This window comes from Leucoraja erinacea, chromosome 4 (assembly GCF_028641065.1).
Source record: "Leucoraja erinacea ecotype New England chromosome 4, Leri_hhj_1, whole genome shotgun sequence".
NCBI classification, from domain to species: domain Eukaryota; kingdom Metazoa; phylum Chordata; class Chondrichthyes; order Rajiformes; family Rajidae; genus Leucoraja; species Leucoraja erinaceus.
Genome location: NC_073380.1, coordinates 83,722,432 through 83,746,020, shown reverse-complemented (window position 1 = coordinate 83,746,020; position 23,589 = coordinate 83,722,432). Strand labels below are relative to the sequence as shown.

At 40.4% G+C, this 23,589-nt stretch overlaps 1 protein-coding gene across 2 annotated transcripts in view; it reads left to right on the top strand.

The window, feature by feature from the left end:
* The window catches only part of cnot10 (CCR4-NOT transcription complex, subunit 10), a 29,370-nt gene extending 6,000 nt beyond the window's left edge, over positions 1-23,370 (top strand). For both annotated transcript variants that reach the window (XM_055634683.1, XM_055634684.1), the window contains 16 exons: positions 1,179-1,329; positions 4,066-4,208; positions 5,850-5,924; positions 6,678-6,761; positions 7,836-7,953; positions 9,467-9,616; positions 11,583-11,785; positions 11,903-12,024; positions 13,076-13,252; positions 14,157-14,240; positions 14,446-14,559; positions 15,328-15,458; positions 17,204-17,239; positions 18,946-19,073; positions 19,918-19,993; positions 21,721-23,370. In XM_055634683.1, coding sequence (XP_055490658.1) covers positions 1,179-1,329; positions 4,066-4,208; positions 5,850-5,924; positions 6,678-6,761; positions 7,836-7,953; positions 9,467-9,616; positions 11,583-11,785; positions 11,903-12,024; positions 13,076-13,252; positions 14,157-14,240; positions 14,446-14,559; positions 15,328-15,458; positions 17,204-17,239; positions 18,946-19,073; positions 19,918-19,993; positions 21,721-21,869 — 1,941 coding nt within the window. In that variant the 3' untranslated portion in view covers positions 21,870-23,370. The remainder of the gene's footprint in view (positions 1-1,178; positions 1,330-4,065; positions 4,209-5,849; positions 5,925-6,677; positions 6,762-7,835; positions 7,954-9,466; positions 9,617-11,582; positions 11,786-11,902; positions 12,025-13,075; positions 13,253-14,156; positions 14,241-14,445; positions 14,560-15,327; positions 15,459-17,203; positions 17,240-18,945; positions 19,074-19,917; positions 19,994-21,720) is intronic.
* The last annotated feature ends 219 nt before the right edge of the window (positions 23,371-23,589 follow it).

Below are 23,589 nucleotides of genomic sequence, written 5' to 3'. Positions count from 1 at the left end.
GTGAACCTACACTGCACTCCCTCAATATCACGAATGTCCTTCCTCAAATTTGGAGACAATATATTCCTCAAATATTGCACACAATACTCCAGGTGTGGGCTCACTAGGGTCCTGTGAAACTGCAGAAGGACCTCTTTGCTCCAATACTCAACTCCTCTTATTATGAAGGCCAACATGCCATTAGCTTTCTTCACTGCCTACCGTACCTGCATGCTTACATGAACAAGGACACCCAGATTTCGTTGTACTTCCCCTTTTCCCAATTTGACACCATTCAGATAATAATCTGCCTTCCTATTTTTGCCACCAAAGTGAATAACCTCATATTTATCCACATTAAACTGCATCTGCCCACTCACCCAACCTGTCCAAGTCACCCTGCATCCTCATAGCATCCTCCTCATAGTTCACACTGCCACCCAGCTTTGTGTCATCTGCAAATTTGCTGATGTTATTTTTAATCCCTTCATCTAAATCATTAATGAATATTGTAAATAGCTGTGGTCGCGGCACCAAGCCTTGCGATGCCCCACTAGTCTATAATCTATAGTTTTGTTACCTCATGTACCGTAACAGAACAATGAAATTCTCACTTGCTGAACCTTAACAGATCTGTAAATGCAATAACATACAGGTAAATCTATTGTAATCATAATGTAATGATTCAATAACACATGCTAGGTAACTGCAATAGTGCAAAACCAAGTACCTAGTGCAAGCAATGATGCAGTCCATAGAATATCATAGTTTCTGAGGTCAGTGTTGTGTAGTGTTCAAGACCCTGACGGTTGCTGGGAAGAAGCCCTTCATAAATCTGTTGGTCATAGTTTCAGGCTTTGCGTTAATTTTGCTTGCGTTAATTTCGATGAGTCTCGTCCCTGATTCAGTGTTAGTTTTCTTCGGGAATCGAGCATACTATTCTTTTCCGCCATTGTGAACATTGGTGAAATGTAGTTGCGATGGTTGTGGATGGGGACAGGCTGTGAACATGTTAATTGAGAGCAAGTTGATCAGCTGGAGGAGGGCAGGTTGAGGGTGGAGTGGTGGGGGAGGGGGGGTGCCAGGTGGGATTGTAGAGGAGGATTCTTAGTATATCAGTAGCATATTTCTCAGGAACAAATTCATGTGGGGAGAATAGATACTTGATAAGGTCACTGCAAACTGTTGGATTGTTTTAGGTCCATTCCACAGTGGAAGAAATGGATGGACTGGACGATGTTGAGAACAGTATGCTTTACTACAACCAAGCAATCATTCTTTACCACCTGCGACAATATACTGAAGCAATATCCATTGGGGAGAAACTTTACCAATTCATTGAGCCCTTTGGTAAGTGTAGGTCCTTTCACTCTCTTGTAAAATGCTTCGTTGGTAGTAGAATGTTCACTTGTGTTGCTCTAGTCATCATAACCCTGTGGCTGGTTAAAGCAAAGTGATATTATTTTAAAAAATTCTAAAATGTTTTTTTAAATAACTGCTTAGATTTGATGTTCTGTATAAGCCACAGCCACTATTGCAATGTCCAAAAAATGTCCCAGCATCCCCCTAAAGATTTTCTTGCAGATAATTTTAGCATGCATCTTAAACAATGTCGAGGTACCACCACCATCATTTCTGCCTAATCTGCTGATAGGCTAAGTGAATGAAGAGCAGTGTTCTTTCCCTGGTTTATATCCCCAGTGTGGAAACTCTAATAATTGACCAGTTCCAGTAGTTGCACTGTGTTGTTTGAATGGAAAGAGCAGAATTCTGGAACGGACACGCTACTGTGAGCTCCACCATGATGCAGGGTGGGCAGAGCTTCCTGGAAAGAATATAATGTTCCCATTGACTCATGGGGATCCACTGGCTCATGGCCATTCATATAGGATACGGAGCATTTGGCACAGTTCCACTGCCTTCAAGGGCAGAGAGAAACCAGTGAGGATGACAGAAGGATTGTGCCTCCTCCAAACTGTCTACCCACCCTGGCCCATAAACCACTGTGTGCTCCACCTTATCAGATTCTGCCACCCAAGAACCTACAGTATTAGTGGAATCGGATCATTTTGGACCTTGAGTAAATGTAGAAGAAATCAGCAGGTTGGAATAGTGAGAGAATTATCAGACCACCACTCATGGAACTGCTTCCTATATATTTACCTTGCTTTGCTTTAATTCACTATTTGTGACTCTTGGTGATATCCTTTAGAATCTTGAGTAGGATTTGTCCTGGAGTCTCTTTGTGGTTTGTGTGAACAGTTCCAGCTTCTCAGGGACTTTATCTCGCCACTCGGGCGAATGGCTCTTTATCTGGCCTTCTCCAATGTACCAAGTGACCACATTCAAACACAATGCTAGATAGGTCCTGATATGATCTTCACATATCCTCTATTATTCTACTTGTTTTTTCTATTACTTGATAAGATTCTACTTGCTATCTTTATTGCTTCAGACGATGCTCTTATAGAAACATAGAAATTAGGTGCAGGAGTAGGCCATTCGGCCCTTCGAGCCTGCACCGCCATTCAATATGATCATGGCTGATCATCCAACTCAGTATCCCGTACCTGCCTTCTCTCCATACCCTCTGATCTCTATGGTCTCTAACCTTCATTTACGTCTCCCCTACCCATGTTGTCGGAACTGTGCAATAACAGCATTTAGCGTGCATTGCACATTTATTATTTTTTCTCAATCGCATGGTTTGAATTATTCCTCATTAAATCTTCCTACTGTGGTTTTCCCTAGATGCAATACTCAATTAGCTCTTATCAAAGCTTCTATTGATCTTTTGTGATTGTGAGAAATGTCATCTTTACCTCTATCTGCAGACTTTGATGTGGCTGACCATCACATTGACCTTCAGTGCCACCATCCTAGCCTGGTTCCAATTTCTATACAGTTGTAGCTGGAGACTCTGCTCTAATTACTTCTCTTGCTGAGCCCAAACTGCTACCTCTTAGCCCCTCAGGAATTCCTCCACAGTCCCTCTCCTCCACTTCCCTTGGAAAGGTTATCGGAGCACCTGTTGACATGGGTGATATGCTTTACCACTCTCTTGACCAACTATCCCTTAAATTGTCTGAATCCCTGTCTGATGTCCAGTACCAAATAAGGAGAAATTACTTGCAGAACTGTAGTCATTATTGTTTCCCAACAATGCCTCCAATCAGTGATTCCAGTGTGTTTGCAGTAATTTCAGCGGTGTTTTGTGTGCATTCCAAGATGGGTTCAAGAAAGAGGGCATGGATAGATGAAGGAATTACATCCTCAAATGTAATATTAAAAATTCCTTTTTATCACTTGTAGAACAAAAAGGGAATTTGTTTATGCGAATGTTGTAAGGACTTGAGGGCCTGAGCTTTAGGGAGAGGTTGAGCCGGCTAATGCTTTATTCCTTGGAGTGCAGGAGGATGAACGGTGATCTTTGAGAGGTGTATAAGAGCATAGGGGGAAATAGTTAGGGTAAATGAACATTTTTACCAAGAGTTGGGGATCAGGAAGCAAGAAACATAGTTTTATGGTGAGGGGGGAAAGATTTAATAGCAACCTGAGGGTCAATCTTTTCCACACAAAGGGTGGTGGGTATATGGAACGAGCTGCCAGAGAAAGTAGTTGAGGCAGGTACCATAAACAGCATTTAAAAGACATTTGGACAGGTAAATCGATGGGAAAGATCTTGAGGAGTATGGGGCAAACACGGGTGGATGGGACTAGTGTAGATGGGCCTTCTTGGTCGGCATGGGAAAGTTGGACCAAAGGCCTGTGAGGTGGTATGTGCCATGGTGTTTTAGTATTCAGGAGCTGTAACTGGAAATTATTGAATCGGGTTGATTGGAAGTAATACTGTTACCTTTGGATGTTAACCCAGCGCCCAATAAATCTTCATATCTGCCATGTAAAAGCTGGATTGAGCATGGTGGATCTGATGAGACTGCCTGTCTATTTGAAATTGCAATATATCATTGTTTTAGATCAATGGTAGTTTGTCAGAATTCTCTCTTTGGGCTTGAGGTGCTTAGACTTCTGCTCATTAAAATCTGACTTTGTTTTGTATTGTTTTTGTCCCTAATCTTAAAACAGAAGATAAATTTGCCCAGGCGCTGTGTTTCTTGCTCGTTGACCTTTACCTATTGACATATCAGCCTGAGAAAGCATTGCTGCTGCTTGCAATCCTGGAGAAAATGATCTCGCAAGGAAACAACAAAAATGGCAAGTCCAATGAGGTCAGTATATCTGCCTGATTTAGATCTTGGGTACGTCCACCCTTGTGTGACCCTGGCGTATTCTGACCATGGCTGTACGACTTATTACAAGCCGTGAACACAGGTTTCTTCAGTTCTATCTCACCGCTTCCCCATCATCGAGCACAGGTTTCTGCAGTTTTATCTCATCGCTTCCCTATCATCACTTAATCTGTTAAGGTATAAATATAACTTTAAAACCAAAAGACCTGCAGCAGACACTCAGAAAGCCAGCAAGATTTTGTCAGATTAATGTTCAGAGTGAATCTACCTTAAGAGATATTCTTTGTATTTCTGTGGCTGACATGGTAGAGACATACACCATGAAACAGGCTCTTCGGCCCTATAAGGTACGTGAAGCCAACAGTTGTGAACCTGGGTTTTAGGATTGACAGTGACTTTAAATTAGATCGCCAAATATGCGCGGTGGTTAAGTCCAGCTTCTTTCACCTAAGGAAGCTGGCGAAGGTGAAGCCCATTCTCGAGCGGCAGCATTTTGAGACAGTAATCCATGCCTTTATTACATCTAGGCTGGATTACTGTAACGCGCTCTATTTTGGTGTTGCTCGTTCTTCACTGGCTCGTCTCCAGTTGGTTCAGAATGCTGCTGCTCGCCTTTTAACAGGGACTCGAAAGAGGGAGCACATATCGCCAATTCTGGCTTCCCTACACTGGCTCCCAGTGCACTTTCGGGTTCATTTTAAGATACTGTTATTTGCTTTTAAATCTCTGAATGGGCTCGCCCCGCCTTACCTCTCTGAGCTGCTCCACCCATACGCTCCTGCCCGGTCCCTCAGGTCAGCTGGTCAGCTGCTCCTGGAGGTACCGAGGTCTAGTCGGAGGCTCAGAGGGGATAGAGCCTTCTCTGTTGCTGCTCCGGCACTCTGGAACACCCTGCCGTTGCACATCAGACAGGCCCCCTCACTGTCCATCTTCAAATCCAGTGTTAAAACGCATTTGTACTCCCTGGCTTTTGACCATGCCTGAGGCTTTGCTTCTGTTTGTGGTGTTTTTGATGTTTCTTTATTTTACATGTCTTTTCCTACTATTTCTTTTGATTGTTATTTTTGGTGTGTATTAACTTTTTTGTCAATGATTAGTGATGTACAGCACTTTGTTGCAGCTATGTTTGTTTTTAAAGTGCTCTATAAATAAAATTATTATTATTATTATTATAATCCATACCGGCCAAGTTTCCTTCCTGAGCTAGTGCCATTGGCCTGCCTTGCATCCATATTTCTCCAAACCGTTCCTGTCTATGATCTGTCCAACTTGTTGTTATAATGAATCTGAGATATTTTGTATATTTTCAAAATTCTTTTACCAGCCTTTGTTAAATGTGGCCCAGATTGGGAGACACTGGTGGATTAAACGGTAGATAACAACAATCAGCCAAGCGGATAAATCTAAAATAAAATCAGAATGCTAGAAATTCTTAGTCTTGGAGTCCCATGTTCTTGAAACGTTAACTGTCGCTCACTCTTGTTTGACCTGTTAAGTATTTCCAGCATTCTTGTTGTGATATTTTTATTTAAATCGTACCTGCAAACTGTGTTTATTGCGGTATGCAGCAATGTAAAATTATTTAAGGCCACTTCTCACTCTTGTGTAATTTGAACAAAGGCTAACAAAGATGCCACCAATCAGAAGATTGATGCTGGAGTTATGGTGGAAGCTGCAAAGTCTAAAATTCATCAGGTCAGTGAACAATTTGTCTTCAACGGGTTTTCCTTCAAGCAGATTTAGTGCGTGGTAGGGGAGGATTTTCAAAGTGCTCTAAATTGAAATGCATTTCGATAGAACAAATAAGGCAAAATTATTTCCATTGTGGTTGAAGGCCACTGGTCTAAAATGAAGGATGTGGGAATGAAACGAGTTAATTAATTTATTCAGTGGGATATAGCCTTGAATGCTCTGTTTGATATGTTGGAGAAAACAACTTCAACAATAAGCCACAAGAGGGAATTGATCAAAGCTTGAAGAGGAAATAAAACCAGACCCTTAGTGTGGTTGAAATGGGGTTCAAGTTCATTCAAAGAATTAATTTGGGTATGATGGGCTGAATTGCCTCCTTTTGATGTAAAATAGTATGATTAGTGTTCATCATCGGGCAAGAATTACAAAGTGATCCCGGTTATTGGTTAGAAACTGGACTGTGAAAGCGTAACGTCACATTGATAGAAAAGTTGGTACAAATGAGATGTGTGTGCTTGCCAGACCTGGGTGTCATGCTTGTAATTTTCACTCCCCAATCAGAAGTAAAATATAATTGTAAATTGATAGAGGAGAGGCGAGAGGTTGATTCCTTGCCATCTTTGGGTGTAAACACCCTTCAAGATGGTCTGGAACAGAACAAATAATTAACATTTACATTGATCAGGCTTTGCAATGGGCTTTCTGATGGGGTATGTGCTTTTTATTTCTATGTCTCCGATATTTTTCTTTTTGCAGTGTAAAGTGAGGTCTTATGTACAGATGAAATCATTAAAAGCCTGTAAACGAGAAATCAAATCTGTTATGAACACAGCTGGAAATGTAAGTAAATCAAGCCTCTGCCAGTCTTCATTAAATCTTAGCAATTTTAGTCTCTGCACACTATCTCTTTCATCCACCACTTTCACCATCTGACATAAATCTGAGTATGGTAGATGGGGGATGATGGCAATCTTAAACGTTACGGCATAAGGAGGCACTCTGCTCAGTGACTTTGCCAGCTCTTTAAAGGAGATTTCCAATCAGCCCCACCCGGCACTGTCCATAAAAGTAGTCGGTTTCCATTTAACTGGTGTTATGGAATTTGTTTTGCTTTCTCAGGTGGTATTCCAAATCGTAACAATCAGTACCTTCAAAACTCTTCGTTCCCCTTTACGTTCTGTACATCTTTTCTGGTTGCTCTCTTGTCTGTCAGAGCAAACAGTTTCACTGGAGTTCAACTTGCTGTGCTCCTGAAAAATGGGAATATACATAACATTGAACAAGAATCTATTCCTCTAAAATTGTTAAAACCTAAGATCTTTCTTGAGCAGTCTTTCAGAGTAACCAGTTTATTTTATATTAGTTCACATTAATTGTCAGTTTCTGTGTAGTTTCAGAACATAAGAATGTAAGTGAAAGCTGGTATAGGATGGTCATCTCCTCTTGCCTGCTTCGCCATTCAATGTTCATGGCTGATGTTTTGGCTCCGTGCCTTTTTCCTTCATTAATCCATATCGATTGATTTAATATCCAAAGATCGATTTAATATCCAAAGATCAATTGATTTATTTCTTGAATGTATTCACTTACTGAGCCTCTGCTGCTCCCTTTTGTGCTTAAATCTATGAAGTATCTTTTAACTTCGACATGATTGTACTCAATTGAATCACGGCTAAGGTTAAATGTTGCAGTAAAGTGTTCAGTTTATGAGTATGTAAGTGAGCACGTTTATCGGATCTAGGTCTATATGCCTGGCATTTGAAAATCAAGCAATATTTTTTTATAGTCGAATTAGTTCTTGCAATAATATTTTGATGGATTGCCATAACTGGGCTTTGATTTATCATTTGTACATAAACTATAATTGTGCGTCTATGTGCATATCTATAAGTTATTTACTCTGGTTTTACGTAGTCGGCCCCATCGCTATTTCTGAAAAGTAATTTTGAATATTTAAGAGGAAATTATCGAAAAGCAGTGAAACTATTGAACAGCGCAAACATCACAGATCTTCCTGGGTTTCTCAGCACAGGTAGGAGTCAAAAGAATTTAGAGTTGTTTCATTCTTACTTTTATTTATTAGGAACATAGTCATAATCAGCAGCATGTTGTAATGCAAGAAAAATATATTTGTATGTATTTCAGTCGTATACAAGCCAACTTTCTTCAGTTTCTCAGGGAGTGCCAAAAAAATCCTAAATGGCTTTCTAAGAAAGAGCTTTCATTTCTTTGGTGTCCTTGTGACACAATATTGTGTTTCAGTGATCTCTGTTAAAAATTGTTTGTTTTATTCATTTCATTTTGTTTCTTCCACAGTTAGTGGTCCAATATCAGCAGTCCTTTCTAACACGAGCTTGCGTTGATATAGTACCTTTGACATGGCAAAGTGTTAGAAGGCTTTGCAAAGAAATGCCATTACACAAATATACTGAGGCACATAAGGAACTTAGTCAAAGATGGAAGCTTAAGATGTATCTTAAATGAATAATTTTGTGGAGTAAATTAGTATTTACGGAGGAAATTCTATTGCTTTGGGCCTTGGGCAGTTGAAGGATTGTGGTCGAGAGATTGAAACATGAGATGCTTGAGATGCCCAAACTAAAAGAGCGGAGGGATTGCAGTTGGTAGAATCTTAGAAAAGGGGGAGAAGCCATAACTACATTTGAAATTGACTGTTTATAGTCATAGAATTGTACAGCACAGAAACAGCCATGCTGAGCATTATTCCCCTACAGTAATCCAATTTACCCACATTAGGACTATATCCTTCTCTGCCGTTCCTATTTAAGTGTATGTCTAAATGTCTTTTAAACTAATAATTGTATCAAACTCCACCGCCACCTCTTGACAGTGCGTTACAGATCTGTGTTTTGCCCAATTGGGTTTCAAGAAATGTGCTCACACCGGCTCCCTGAGGTTTGTTGGACTGGACATCACTCTGACAAATAAAGAGAGAGTTTGGCAAGCCTCTGTAATGGATGAGCTAGCACACAGGCACTCAGTTCTAGGTTTGTAGAAGATAGAAATAGGCTAGTCAAGACGTGTTAACAAAGTCATGTTTACAGCATCTGTTGAACTGACACAGATTTGAACAAAAAGGAAAAAGAGTGGATATGAGGATATTAAGTCTAAAGCATATGTCTGTGTGGATTACCCACTGTTGCGAATTAACTGGTTCATTTTTAGGAAGATGCTTGGAGCTTGTGATTAGTTCGTAAGACAAAGCTATGATCTAAACAGTTTTTAGCTGGAGGGAATCTTTTGTTAATCTATGGTGACCAAAATGTAGCCTCACCAATGTCTTGTACAACTGTAACATGCCCATCTCAACTTCTATCTACCTGTGATGCCAAAAGTTGCATTTTCATTCTGAATATTCTTGATTATCTTGCTGTGCCAAAAAAAAACAACTAAATTTTGACTATTTTCCCTGAATCACTAAATCCCCTCATTGATGAATCCACCAAAATCCTGTCACCTTGAAAATGTTGTCTTTTTGAGCAGTGACTGTTCACTTTAATTTTTGTTTAAACATTTACCCACAGGTGAATGCATTCGGTGCATGTTCTGGAATAATCTTGGATGCATCCATTTTGCTATGGGAAAGCACAATCTTGGAATTTTCTACTTTAAAAAGGCATTGCAGGAGAATGATATTGCTTGTGTGCCGTTGACAGGAACAACCAAGGATCAAGGTGGTTCCTTTTTGTAATTGTGTTTCAAGATTTAAATCAAAATGTTTATGGTAAATAAGTTGAAGTTAAATGCATGCAAAGTGGTGGATACTAATTTCTTGCTTGTGTAGTCCAGCTGCAATTAGGTTTTTTTTTGTACAATCTGGTGATCAATTTGGTGATATATTTTCTGTTGGTCAGCAGTATTGCAAACTTGATTTTGTCAGAGGATTTTGGTGTCCACCCACTCCAGACACTTGAGCGTAACATTCAGAATGCCACATTAACAAAGTTCTCGTCTTCCGTATAGGATATGAATCAAGGCACTTCAATTTGTTAGCCGGTTTAAGATTTTACAGCTCCTTTCTTGGAACTGTAGACAAGTTCTTTCAGGTGTCCAGTGTTCATTTGTGCATTATGACATTAGAAGATAGAACAGTACAGCACAGGAATAGGTCATTCGGCCCACAATGTATGTACGGAACATGATGCCAAGACCAACTCTTATGATGGTGATACTTTATTGCCACTTGTGCCTAGCTAGGTGCAGTGAAATTCTTTGTTTTTTGCAGACAACGTACACAGAAGAGATGCCACAAAAGTGCCAATAAAATTACAAACCGTACTTAACCCTTCCTCGGCCTCCCCCCACACCTGGTCATCCCTTTGTTCTCAGCGCTTCTCCCCACACCGGCTCCCACTGCCTGAACATAATTCATATTCCTCCATTCACTGCATATCCATGTCTTTATCTGAAAGTCTCTTAAATGCCACTATCGTATCTGTTTCCACCACCACCCCTCGTAGCCTCTCATACTTTTATATATTCCAGAGAAAATGATACAAATCTATCCAACCTCTTCCTGTAGTTAATACCCCCTAATCCAGGCATCGTTCTGGTAAACCTCTTCTACACTCTCTGTAAGCCTTCATGTAATGCACACAATACTCCAAATGCTCACTCTATTTCCGGACCAATGAAGCCACGCATCTATTTCCGGACCAATGAAGCCACGCATAGCATATGCCTTCTTAACCACTCTATCAATTTGTGTTGCCACTTTCAGTGAATTATGAACTTGGACCCCAAGATCCCTTCGTACATCAATGCTGTTAATTGTATATTTTCCCCTAACATTTCACCTTCCAAATTGCAACACCTCACGCAAAGCTGTATCATTTGACAACGTTCCTCACTCCATTGGTCACAGAGCTCAACCTGAATATTGTCCTTTCACCATAACCTTTCTTATCAGTAAGCTAGTTCTGAATCTATACAAATGTTAACCCTTAGTATCTTAATCTGGATCATCTTATCATTGGGGACTTTATCAAACGTGTTTTACTAAGATCCCTGTAGAGAACATCTACTTACCCTCATCAGTCATCTCTTCAAAAAAAACTCGATCAGGTTGGCAAGACATGAACTGCTGTGTACAAAGCCATGTGGACTGTCTGTAAGTAACCCATTCTCTTCCAAATGTGAGAAAATCATGTCCGGAAGAATTCTCTCCGTTACTGTAGCTGATCTATATCCCATTCTATACCTTGTAGGAAATTGTGCACATTCTGCAGAATTTCCAGCTTTACAACAGTGATCACAGTTCAACAGTAATTTAACTAGTAACGTTTGGAAAAATACAACCCAAATTTTTTTTTTTAATGTACATGCTTCCTTGTACCCATCGATATATTTTTGTTTACTCATTTTTGTTGAACATAATTCTACGCAGAAATTTCTCGTAGCGGAGCAAACTTTTTTGCTAGTTCAGAATTATAGGGATTGGAAATGTTAGAATTTTCACTTTTTTTGGTTTGCTTTGGGAAGTTAACTTTGAAACCAATTCTCATTTAGCTAGTCCTGCTAAAAGTGAAATAGCTTACAAGAAAGGTGATCAATTTTGCTGCAGTTGGTAGCTTTTCCAAATGCTTCATCAAATAATTCAATATTTTTAATTTTGCTTTTTGTATATTTTTGGTGATTCAGGGAAGAAGTTTTCAGGCAGACCAATGAGTTCTCTGCTCACAAACAAACGTTATGAACTGTTACACAACTGTGGAATCCAGCTGTTGCACATAGGCAGACCTTTGGCAGCTTTTGAGTGCCTGATAGAGGCAGTTCAGGTGTACCATTCCAACCCACGTCTTTGGTTAAGGCTGGCAGAGTGTTGCATCGCTGCCAACAAAGGGGTGAGTGGATTACTTGAATTGTCAACTACTAGATAGCTCGTTATTTCTCCCCATCCCCCACCTACCCATACTCCTGTATCTTCTGTTTCTTTAAACTTTGCCATTATCTTTCTTCAGACATCTGAACAGGAGACCAGAGGACTGCCAAGTAAAAAAGGGATAGTACAATCGATTCTGGGTCAAGGCTATCATCAAAAGATAGTTTTGGCATCACAGTCTACGCAGAACACAGTGTACAAGTGAGTGAGCACCTTGTATTAGTGCATGAGGGAGTCGGTGAACACAGCATGTATATGGGTGATGCTACTTGTACACACCAATGCTGGGTGCAAATGATTTATCAAGTGATCATATATCTATGTTTATAAAGGATTACACTTACAAAATACTTTGATAAGATCCAGATTATCCAGTCTAACAGCATAGAAACCTGTAACTTCAAAATTATTTTGACGTCACTTTTGTAATGTGGTAGTCTCGGTTTTGGGCATATTACGTGATGGGTGGATAGTTTTTTCAAGTGGGCTTATTACAGGAAACTGGCACTGAGGTAAAAGATCAACTATGATCTTATTGAATGCTGGATACTAGCTTGTATTTCTAAAGATCTTTTCTGAATTAGAAAAAATAGACATTAAAATACTTACTGGAAATATGATCTGTTGGGGTACTGGCAAACTGCTAGAAATTTAGTGTTGGCCAGTTTTGGGTATGTGCATATTTCTGGGGGTTGGGGGAAGGGGGAGTGAGCGACAGGGACTATTCAATTGCAGCGGTCATCACGGCTGTGTTATCTTGATCTGACAATTTTATTTGAAGGCCTGCATTGGTTTACTGGTTCAAAATTACAACTATAAGAAAATTGCTGAAGCAATCTTTCTTGGGGGAGCAAATATTTTACTTTGCACTTCGAATTGTGATCTGGTCTAATCTGTTGGGTACCGATTCAATATTATCTGCAAATGGGAATTGGATAAATGCTTAAGAAATCTATTAGCCTCTATATGGGAGGGAATGGGACTAAACAAATAGCTCTCTCTAATAACTGGTATAGATACTGTTGGAACAGGCTGAATGGCCTCCTTTTTCCACTCTGATTCTTCCCTCAGATAGTGCCTGCTGATATTGGAGGCTGAACATTGAGAGCCTTTTTAAATTGAATACGCCACAATATGTGTTAGAAATTGTGATGGATACATTAAAGATAAATTTATGCAAATTATTCAATTTAGCTATTGAAAATACGCCACCCATAATTTTTTTTTTTGGCATGCCTTCATTCTTTTCCAGTGATGGGCAGTCTTCAGCCATCCCAGTGGCCAGTATGGAGTTTGCAGCCATCTGTCTAAGAAATGCTTTGCTTCTGCTCCCGGAGGATCAGCAGGAGATGAAGAAAGATAACGGTTTACGAAATTTCAATCAGTCAGGCAGTGGTGAAATCAATAATGAAAGCAGTGAGACATGCAGGTAGGTACATTACCTTGGAAGGTGTGTTTGTGGGTCAGTGTATAAGTAGAGTGGAATTAGAGTGCACAAGTTTGAATAACAAGTATTGGAGGCGAGCAATCTCTGTTATGTGGTACTCACCATTGTCTCCATGGTCCATGCCTCTCCCCTCAGTAACATGCTGCCTCTTGGTCCAAAGGCATTGGGTGCATGCATGTAAGATGAATCTCCATCTTCAATTCCATACCTCTCTTTTGGCTCCTTTCTACTGAGGCTGTGCAGGCGCCCAGTGTTGGGTGAATGCTGTATTTATATAATGATCAGCAAGGCCCAAATCATCACACCGTAACCCCTGTTTTCTTGTTACCAGGTCAACCTTCCTCTACAAAAACATTAATTCCTCCTTCATTAGTTCAGACATTTTCTTGTACTTCAGTTGCTGGCAGGGTTAACGTTTATTACCCATGAGATGTTGATGGTCATGAACCACTTTAAACTTCTGGTTAAGGTGCTCCCACCATGCGGGTGAGGATTTAAACCCAGCAGTGGTATATTTGGAAGACATGTTAAGTAATGTGGAAGAGCCTTCAGGTGATGATAGACACAACATGTGTATAGAATAGCTGGTGGAGATTACAAGTATAGATGTAGCCTTACTGACGTGCCTTTTGAAAGTGGTACATACTGCAGATGTAGGTGCTGGTGGGGTAGGGAGTGGATGTTTAGAGTGGGAGAGTGGATGCCAGTCAAGCTAGTCTACTTTATACTGGAGAGTGTTGAGTTTCTTGAGCGTTACACTTACCTAGGCAAGTGAAGATTATTCAATCATGTTCCTGACTTGGACCTCATTGATAGAGAAAATTCTATGTGAACATTAAATAATCAATCAAAATAACATGGTGAAATATTTTATCCCATCCACCAGTGGTAAACCACATGAAGGAGAGAGGTATTTGGTTCCAGGCCCACCATCTTCTCCATTAAGGAAGCAGGAGTTAGACAATTTGAGGTAAGAATGCTTTCCTACCTGATCCATTTCCCCAAAGTTATCCTCTACAATGTTCTGTATAAATCTGAAGGGTTTCTTCAGTGGGAATCAAAGGAGAATTAATAATTTAAAGCTTTGAAAGGATTTTAGCTCCAAGTTTAAGTCTAGTAATGGAATATCACGATTACAGGTTGATTATATCACATCATGTTCACTGCTCTCTTAGGTGCTCCATTCTGGCTGGCAGTGCATACATTGCCCTTGCACTTGGTGACAACCTAATGGCCTTAAATCATGCAGAGAATCTTCTACAGCAGCCCAAATTGTCTGGATCGCTAAAGTAAGTAACAGAAGATGTACAACCAGGTGGTTATTATTAAATTGGATTGTATGAACCTTTTGAGGAAAGTGCCTCCTTAAACGTGGCCTCTTGGGCATTTGCTTGAAATGGAACAATAGCCCATTTTCCAAATTGTCTTAATCATTCCCCATTGCTTTGTATATATTTTCAAAAGGGAATTAGACTAAATAGAAAGTCGTTACTAAACGTTGGGGGTATCAAAAGATCAAAAGATGTAGTAAATGAGGGACCAAGGGAAAGAGACAGCGATGTTGAGGAGAAATGTAAGGTAGACGAAAATGCTGGAGAAACTCAGGAGGAGAAATGTGATGTTTATGCTGGGAGAGTATAGCATAGCAGTTCAGTAAATAGGTTAGCATTCCAGAGAGCTAAACTAATGACTGAGCTGTTAGTTCCAATCCCACAACAGCAGCTGGGAAAATTTAAATTACTAACTCAATGATCTGGAATAAAAATGTTAATTGTGATCATAGCATGACCAGACTGTAGAATGCACTAATCCCCTTTAATGTAGAAAATTTGCTTTATTTAGCCACAGCTATGAGATTGTCTAAGTCGTCTCTGAAATGGCCCGGCAAGTCACTGGTAGAAGGGTGAAGAGTGATTGGCAATTAATACCAAGAGATTGGCCAGTGATGTCCACAGCCTGTAAATGTATGGGATGGGGGGGGGAAAGGTTTTAAAGTAATTGGTGAATGAGCAATTCTCTTGATTTGTGCAGCCTTTCTCTTGTCTAATTTTGCTTAGGTTTCTGGGTCACTTGTATGCAGCAGAATCCCTCATCTCCCTGGATAGAATCTCGGATGCCATCACTCATTTAAACCCTGAAAATGTTACCGATGTGTTCTTGGGAGTTTCTTCAAATGAACAGGATCAAGGTATATAATTTTTGAGTTTTTAATATTGATTTGGGGGCAAATTTAGCAGAAGGATGAACTTGCGGGATATTCTATTTTAAGACTTTATTTTACCCCTCATGAAATAGTACAGCACAGCAGAAAACTGAAATCAGCTATTTATCCCTGTTCTTTCGCTAGAGACCTGGATTTTTTCCTTTCCATGTATTTTTCCAACTCCCTATGAAATTTACTTCCACTACCATATTACCATAAAGCAAGTTCTGCTTTACAACAAATCACTCTTCTTAAATAAATAGATAAATCTTGTATTTTTTATACCAATTAGCTTAAACCTGTCTTTATGCCATTTGAAGCAATTTTCAAACTTACCCAATCTCCTCTTGATCTTGCTTGCTCAAAGAACATCTTTAGAAAACTGAAGTTTGCCATTCCAAGGGTAATTTCAATAATCTGCTCTGTGCCTTTCCAAGGCTTTGACATTCTTGCTAAGGTGTGGGGCAGAGACATCAATTAATTGATTACTTGGGAGCAGATGAATCAAGCTTTCACCATTATTCAAACACTTTCTAAAAAATTCTTTCCATCTGTTATTTCTCTGATGTCTAGGCTTTTAAAGCAAAGGTAGAATTTAATTGAAAAAATGTGTATGCTTATCTGTAAATTGTCCAAATGCTGTCTGAAGTATGTTGCAGGGTCAAGAACATGATTACTGTTTGAGGTTTTTGACATGAAGCAACTTATCTTGAATCACTGGTTAATATTTGACAACTACACGGTAGTTGCATTTCTAACCAGAGCACTCATTCAGTGACAAACGTCTCGGTAGTGTTCGTAAATCCTCAAACCATTTAGCCCCCCCGACACCTCCTTACTTCCAATGTCACCCCTCACTCTCATTTCTATCACAAGAACTTCTGACATCTTCCATGCTTCTAGTGTCTTGACATTCTGACCTCAGTACTTTTGAAAATCTCTTAAGATTACTCCTAAGAGGTTTCAGATGTAGCCATACCCAAATACTGAGGTTACAGCTGCACTACAGTGATCCTCGTAGTCTTCTCCTGTTGTAGAGGTCTCTTTTCTGCCAATGGTGACCTAAGAAATGAATGCACATCACGGGAGTAATTGGTGTGTGTAATCCAGTGTTTTGCCTATACGTGGTATTTGGGTACTGGTTGAACTTGCCTCGGGAAGTTAGTTCCAAATTGAGCAACTATCTAGGAACGTAGTCATGAGTTTAGTCCGAGTGACCAAAAATGTTTTTTCCAAAAACTCCCCTCAGTTGCCCCCAGCCTACATTCTCTTCTTCATGCTAATTTTCTAAAAATGAATCTTCAAGGTGAGAGCAATGTTAGAAAGCTTGCCATTCATTGCCCATCCCTGTGCTACTAATAAAGGTGACTACTTTCAGCTGTAGTGGATTTGGGGAAGGTGCTTCCACAGTTTTGTTAGGGAGCAGATTCTCTAACAATCAATAATGTAGGTGGGGCATATACTTCTCTGAGTTGTGAAGTTCATGATTCAAAAGAATTTGAGTTTTGGGTGTCCTCCTGGTTTGGACTTCCACCTGTTGGAGGCTATGTGTTTGGGAGCTACAATGAAAGTTATATAATGTATCATATTTTGTTTCATTGGTTTTAACTTCAGATTGAAGAATGACATAGGAGATTGCAGCGATCAAATTGACGTGCAATTTAGTTGCTTGAAAGGACTACATTTCTTTAGTCATTATTGTATTGAGACATTTTGGCATTTTATTTCAGGTTCTGACCGAGGAGAAAATGAACAGATGGAAAGCTGTAAGTATACATTTAAAATCTTCCCATTTAGAGACAAATTATGGCTATTTCTAGAATCCAAAATAAAATTAGAACATGCTGGAAACGTTCAGTGAGTCAGGTGTCATCTGTGGAGAGAAACTGAGTTAATATTCCATGTTCTTCTTGGTTTCCTGGTCCTCCACAAATATTCCAAAATATTCCAAACTGGAGGTGGCGGAGGGTGGACTTGAGCATGTTAGTGATCTAACATGGTAAACCTAAGCCTAATCTTCCGTCAGAACTGGAAGATGGTCAGAGATTTTTTTCCTCTGAGCTAATGTGAAGTTAATGGAACGAATAATTGCAAAAGTTACTGGTACAATGATTAAACATAAAATGACTCCCATGGCTATCTGGACTACACTTCTTCCCACCCTGCTTCCTGTCTCCGCCTCTTCCTTTCTTCTTCCGGCCCCTAACCCCCCCCTCCCCGACCCAAAACGTCACCTATTCTCTCGCTCCATAGATGCTGCCTCACCTGCTGAGTTTCTCCAGCATTTTATCTACCTTCGATTTTTCCAGCATCTGCAGTTCTTTCTTAAACAAACAGAAAATGGAAGCTTATTTTGGATACTCTGATTTTTATTAAATAAATAGCAAAGCATTTTACTGCTTAGAAACCCGGAGTTTTGTGGCTTTTAAGTATAAACTAGAAATATCTTGAGTTACTTGTATCTGTGTTACATGTAAGGTATGTTGTTGTGTGAGGCATAGTAGACCAGAACCTTTCCTGTGATACCATCTGTGCATGTTATTGTACATTGACGTTCTCACATTGTTGGACAGCAACCACATGATTTAAGTGTTTACAAGCGGGTTAATTTTCCGTTCAAGTATCACCACAAGCTGGATGACCTGCCTTGGCTTCCAAACTGGCAATGCCTTGGTTTAAAAAATGTCATCTATTTAATCAAATCCATGGTTTCAGACTTCCTATCTTTGCAACCGCTTTTGCCCTCGAATTTTGGATCTCTGTACTTTTCCCCTTTTGTGTGTTCCAACTTTAATCCCTTTGCAACTGACAGCCTTTCTTCCGCCTGCCTAAACTGTAGAAGAATTTCTCAAAAAAAACCCCTCTGCCCTTCTTGAAACGCTGCTTAAAACAAACACTTTCACCAACCATCCAATCACCCTTCTTTCATGGCTATGTCTCAAGTTTAATTTATTTCAAGACCCTTCTCCAGTAGGATCATCAGGCTGTTGATTGAGTTTTATTTAGTTTGATGTGACAAAATGGAGATTAGCTTACCTCAGCTAAGCATTTAGTAGAATCATAAATAAAATGACCGTGCCCTTGTCCATGCCAGTGAGAATCTGCTGCGCAAACTAATCCCACCATTGGCATCAGGCCCATAGCCATGCAGGCCATGTCTTCAAATACACATCTGAGGACTGTTTTAATGTGATAAGGATTTCTGCATCTATCATCCTTTTTAACACTACATTCCAGATCTCCACCAATCTATTAAAATAACACAGCACAGGAACATGCCCTTCACCTACAATGTCAGTGCCATAAATGATGCCAAGACCAACTCGTACCTGCCTGCACACATGGGCGGAAATCCTGGGGGAGTGGGGGGCACGTTTCCACCAGTGGATATTTATCCTTCAGTCAGATAGGTCTCAGAATCTGATTCCAAACTAAATTGTGCTGTTCTAATTTTATTTTGTGCATTTAACAGCAGGAAAACAGATACTGCAATGTTATCCAAACTCTGTTACATCTGCCCGTGCAATGATGCTCTTTAACCTTGGCAGTGCATATTGTCTACGCAGTGAATATGATAAGGCTCGCAAGTGTCTTCACCAGGTGAGATAGCAAGAGCATGTGATTTAACCTGCTCCATCCAAATCCTTCAGTGGCTTCAACGTCAGAACCATTGGCCCATTCTCTGGGGTTATTTGCCTGTTGAATCATTGCTGTGAAAGATCACGTTCAATTGCCATCTGACTGCTGGGGTGGAGGGAAGAAGAAATGGGATGTGGAGTCGTGTTGCATTCCTTAATTCTCTAAATGTTGGCTCTTTGACAGTTTGTACACAGCCTTGTCGTGTGATTCCTGTAACAAAACTAAGCTTTCTGCTTTCTTTCTAATGCTTATCAGTGCCCTGGATCTCTTGCACAAATTTGTCCATTGAATATTTAAATATGATGATTAGTCTCTATTTCACCGACCTCTTGGTTGCATACCATTTGTATTTGGATGCTTGTCCTTGTCCAGTTAAGCATTCCTTTCGTATTTATCTGTTGCTTCTTCCTTGCTGTAAATACATGGAGGCCAATGATAGTAGTCTTGCCTGAATAAAAAGTATTCCATGACTGCATCATGTAATCTGTTCACTTTTGGATAGGCTGCTTCATTTATGAATCTTATTAATGAAATTGCAAGCAGCTATTTGCTTTTTACAGTCATTCCCATCTTTCTTTACTTTCCTTCCCACTCATTCCAATCCTGTTTCTATTTGTAAATTATATTTCTTTCAACTATTTTCAAAGAATTGTGAATGTGCATTTAGGGAATAGGTGTATTTGCAGTTTGGGTTTCCAGGGAGTACTGAATGAAGTTTTGACATGTCCTTCTGTAGCTTTTACATGTCTGTCTTTATTGTAACTGGATACTGGCTCATTTCTATGTTTTTCTTTATCAATTAAAGGCTGCCTCAATGGTTAATCCCAAAGAGATTCCACCCGAAGGTATCCTTCTAGCTGTTTATCTTGAACTGCAGAATGGTAAGATTCCATTTGATAATGGTGACTAAGGTCATAACTTTTATATTTAAAATGTTGCCTTGAAATCACAGTGTGATTTTTTTTTTTTTTTTTTTTTTTTTCTTCCCTGAATGGGCTTGTTTCAATAATTAACGTTAATTTTTTTTAATGTAGTATTCTAAGACTGATACATCAAATTTCTATGGGGAATGAGGTTCCAGGGGAATAGTTTGATGCGGCTGAGACCCTGTTTGAGGGCATGAGTTTTTAATTTAAAGTTCACTGACATCTTTTCCAGTTCATAATGCTTGACTGTCAGTGCATATCCTCCATCCCTGGCTCATTGACAGAGATGCCAGTTGGTGTGTCAGATAATGAGCTTCCAGTGAAGGTGGTGGAGGCAGGTTCGTTTTTATCATTTAAAAATAAATTGGATAGTTATATGGACGGGAAGGGAATGGAGGGTTATGGTCTGAGCGCAGGTATATGGGACTAGGGGAGATTATGTGTTCGGCACGGACTAGAAGGGTCGAGATGGCCTGTTTCCGTGCTGTAATTGTTATATGGTTATATTCTGACTCACAAGGGCTTGCGTTTATAACGTAGCTGTCATTCTGCCTCGCACCAATGGATGGATCTCTGGTTCTTTGGGTGCTCACAAGGGATTCTAGTGTCAGTAATACTGCAATGGACACACAAACTTTGAATGGAGAAACAAAAACGGGGGGGCACGTCCCCCCATGTTTTGAGAGGAGGGGGACAATCTTTCTTTCCCCCCCCCCCCCTGTTTTGTAATCCAGACTTTATCAGGCGCTTTCTAAGGGCTGAATCGGCCCGATCGCGGGGGCTTCTCAGCGCCCAGCGCGGCTTAAAATCAAACTGCTGCATCGAGGAGATCTAGGCTCCCGATGTTGAAGTCCCTGCCGGCTGATGAAAGGCCCCGTGAACGGGCCGATTGAAGCCCCACGATTTAGAGCGGGCGAAGCGGCTGTTGCTGGAGTTCGGAGTCGGTCACCAACCAGGTCAACTTCCGATGCTACCGTCCATAGGGCCCACGGCCGAAGCCCAGCGCAGCCGCCAAGAAATTGTCTTTTTGTGTGTGTCTGGTGTGTCTGTACCTGTGTGTCTGTCCTCCTTTCCTCCTCCCCCCCCCCCCCCCCCATGTTTTGTTAGCCATTTCCATGCCTGTAGCTAAGTAATGAACAATTCAAAATTGTTGGAACATAGAATCTGGAAGAGGGATGAATGAGATTACAAAGATGAGGAAGGCTATGAAGAGAATTGAAAAGCAGGGCAAATCTTGCATTCTCATGAGGATGTAAGATTAAAAGCAATCACATTAAATTGTTTTACGATTAAAACAGTATAGAGTAAAACTACTACAGTGGATTCTGCAACAAAGGACCATTACCTTGATATTAGCATCTTGCCGTTCACGGCTGTTATTTGGAAAGACTTCTCTATAAACTGGGTGCTGAAAATCTGAAACAGATTTATAGTTCCTTTTAAGAAAAGGATACTAGGTAAATGCATTTAAGGTATCAGGCAAGGTCACATTGACAGAAGCAGGTAAAGGTTTTGAATGTCTGGCTTATAAATTTCATACCCCCTACATGGGCATCAAGATGCATTAGCCCTCATTCTTGGTTGTATTAACTTTGCTGTAAATTTACGGTTTTGTATTTGTGCTGCTTCCTTTCTTGTCTCTGGTTGCCTACAATGAACCTGTACTGTGTTTGTGGATACAGGCAACACACAGTTAGCGCTACAGATCATTAAAAGGAATCAGCTGCTGCCCTCAGTGAAAGCCCTGTCTTCTGATGTGAAAAAGAAACCGATGTTTCAGTCCATCCAGACTGTGCAACCACCGCCATTCAGCACTGTCCAGCGGAAGTGAGACTGCTTACTGCTTGAGACCAACATCTGCTTGCTGCCTTCAAGACTATTCCCCTGCTGGGGAAGAAGCACAGGCTGCAGGGGAGAAACCCTCGAAGCACTGCTGCTGTCAGCTACCCAGCCAGGGAGAAGGCGGAAATCTATCACCATCCAGTACTAAGGATACAAGCACCAGTCAGGTTAGGTTAGGGTTAATCTAACTTGAACTTGAATGCTCACTGAAGGTAACATGTGCATAGATTCAGTGTGTTTCTGGACCTTGGGGATTTATTGAGTTTATAATGTTTTATTTTATGTAATAGTTTGTAATAACCACAGTATTTATAGATGATCAGATTTGTTTCCTGTTATATAAAGACCACTTTTATATTGCCTTTTAGTTGCCCTTCTCTGTACTAGGTATATGTTATAAATCAGTTTTCTTATGTCATCCTTTAATGAAACTGTCATGGGGTTGCTGGTTGAATTTGATTCTGGAAACACAATTAACAAAATTAATATGATATAACTATTCATCCTGTTATGAAGAATATTGCAAATACTCTTGGTGTCAATAATATAATCTACCAGAGCTGAGGAGACAATGTATAGGGGGGGGGGGGGGGGGGGGGGGGGGGGGGGGGGGGGGGGGGGGGGGGAGGGAGATACTCCTAGACACCATAGAAAAATCTGCAGGAACACAGCTTCCTGAACTGTTATAGATATTTTATGGGAATTTCACTAACAAGTTGAAGATCCTGTCGTAATCAAACCAATGACATTTTGTAAAGTGTTTTGTCAGATCTGCATTTCTTGCTGCTTTTCAGCAGTGATTTTGCTTTTTTTCTGGAGCCATTCAAAGTGTGCAAAGGCAGACCTAGAGAAAGAAATTTAAAAAACTTAAAATATACCAAATGAATAAATTATATTAGGGTGGATTTTTCATCCAGGAAATTTGTAAAAGGAAACAATTTATTTTTGCTTTCCCGACCTGGAGCTGGGCTTTCAAAGGGCACTGAAGGAGTTGGAAGAAGGGAAATGAGCTGAAGAAAATGTGGAACCACAGGAATAGAGCTGGGGTAAGGGGCTGACTAGATTACACCTGCAGGAAGCTGGCATGGATGCAAGGGGCCAAGTGTTTGGAATCATCTTGGAGAGAGGACAGTTTGATTCTTTGTTTCCCCAAAGCGTTCCTTGGACATTCTCCCGCAGGTGATTCACAGTACTAATGCTGAATTTGGCTGCGTGAGTTCAAATACACAGCATTGCCTCAGGACCTGCCATTAGCAGCACCCTACCCCATGTAGCAGTGCTAATTGATCAGCAGGCAAGTACTGCTGTGAGTTGGACTCTCTGCCCACAGCCTCAGAACCACCAGCTGCATTCGACCAAGAGGGCAAGGTTTCAATGTACCACAAAATATTATTGGTCAAACACGGGTACTCCTAAACATTGCAAATCAAATGATATTTTGGAAGCATTGTTGACACTGATTGTGAATAAAGAACAAACAGTTAATTCTGCATTTTGCTGATCAGTGTGATTACTTTGTTTTGGCTGTGAAATGCTCTTGCTTGCCCTCTGTCTCTGCCACATAGGGCTTGATTTCTTAATTATTTTGAGGCTTTAAGATAGTTTCTGTAGGAACGGCTGGTTTGCGAGAGATTCTTCAGCTCTTGAGATGGTACAGTTTGATTATGGCGATCCGATCTACCCAGCACATTTTATCCTTGCTCAACAAA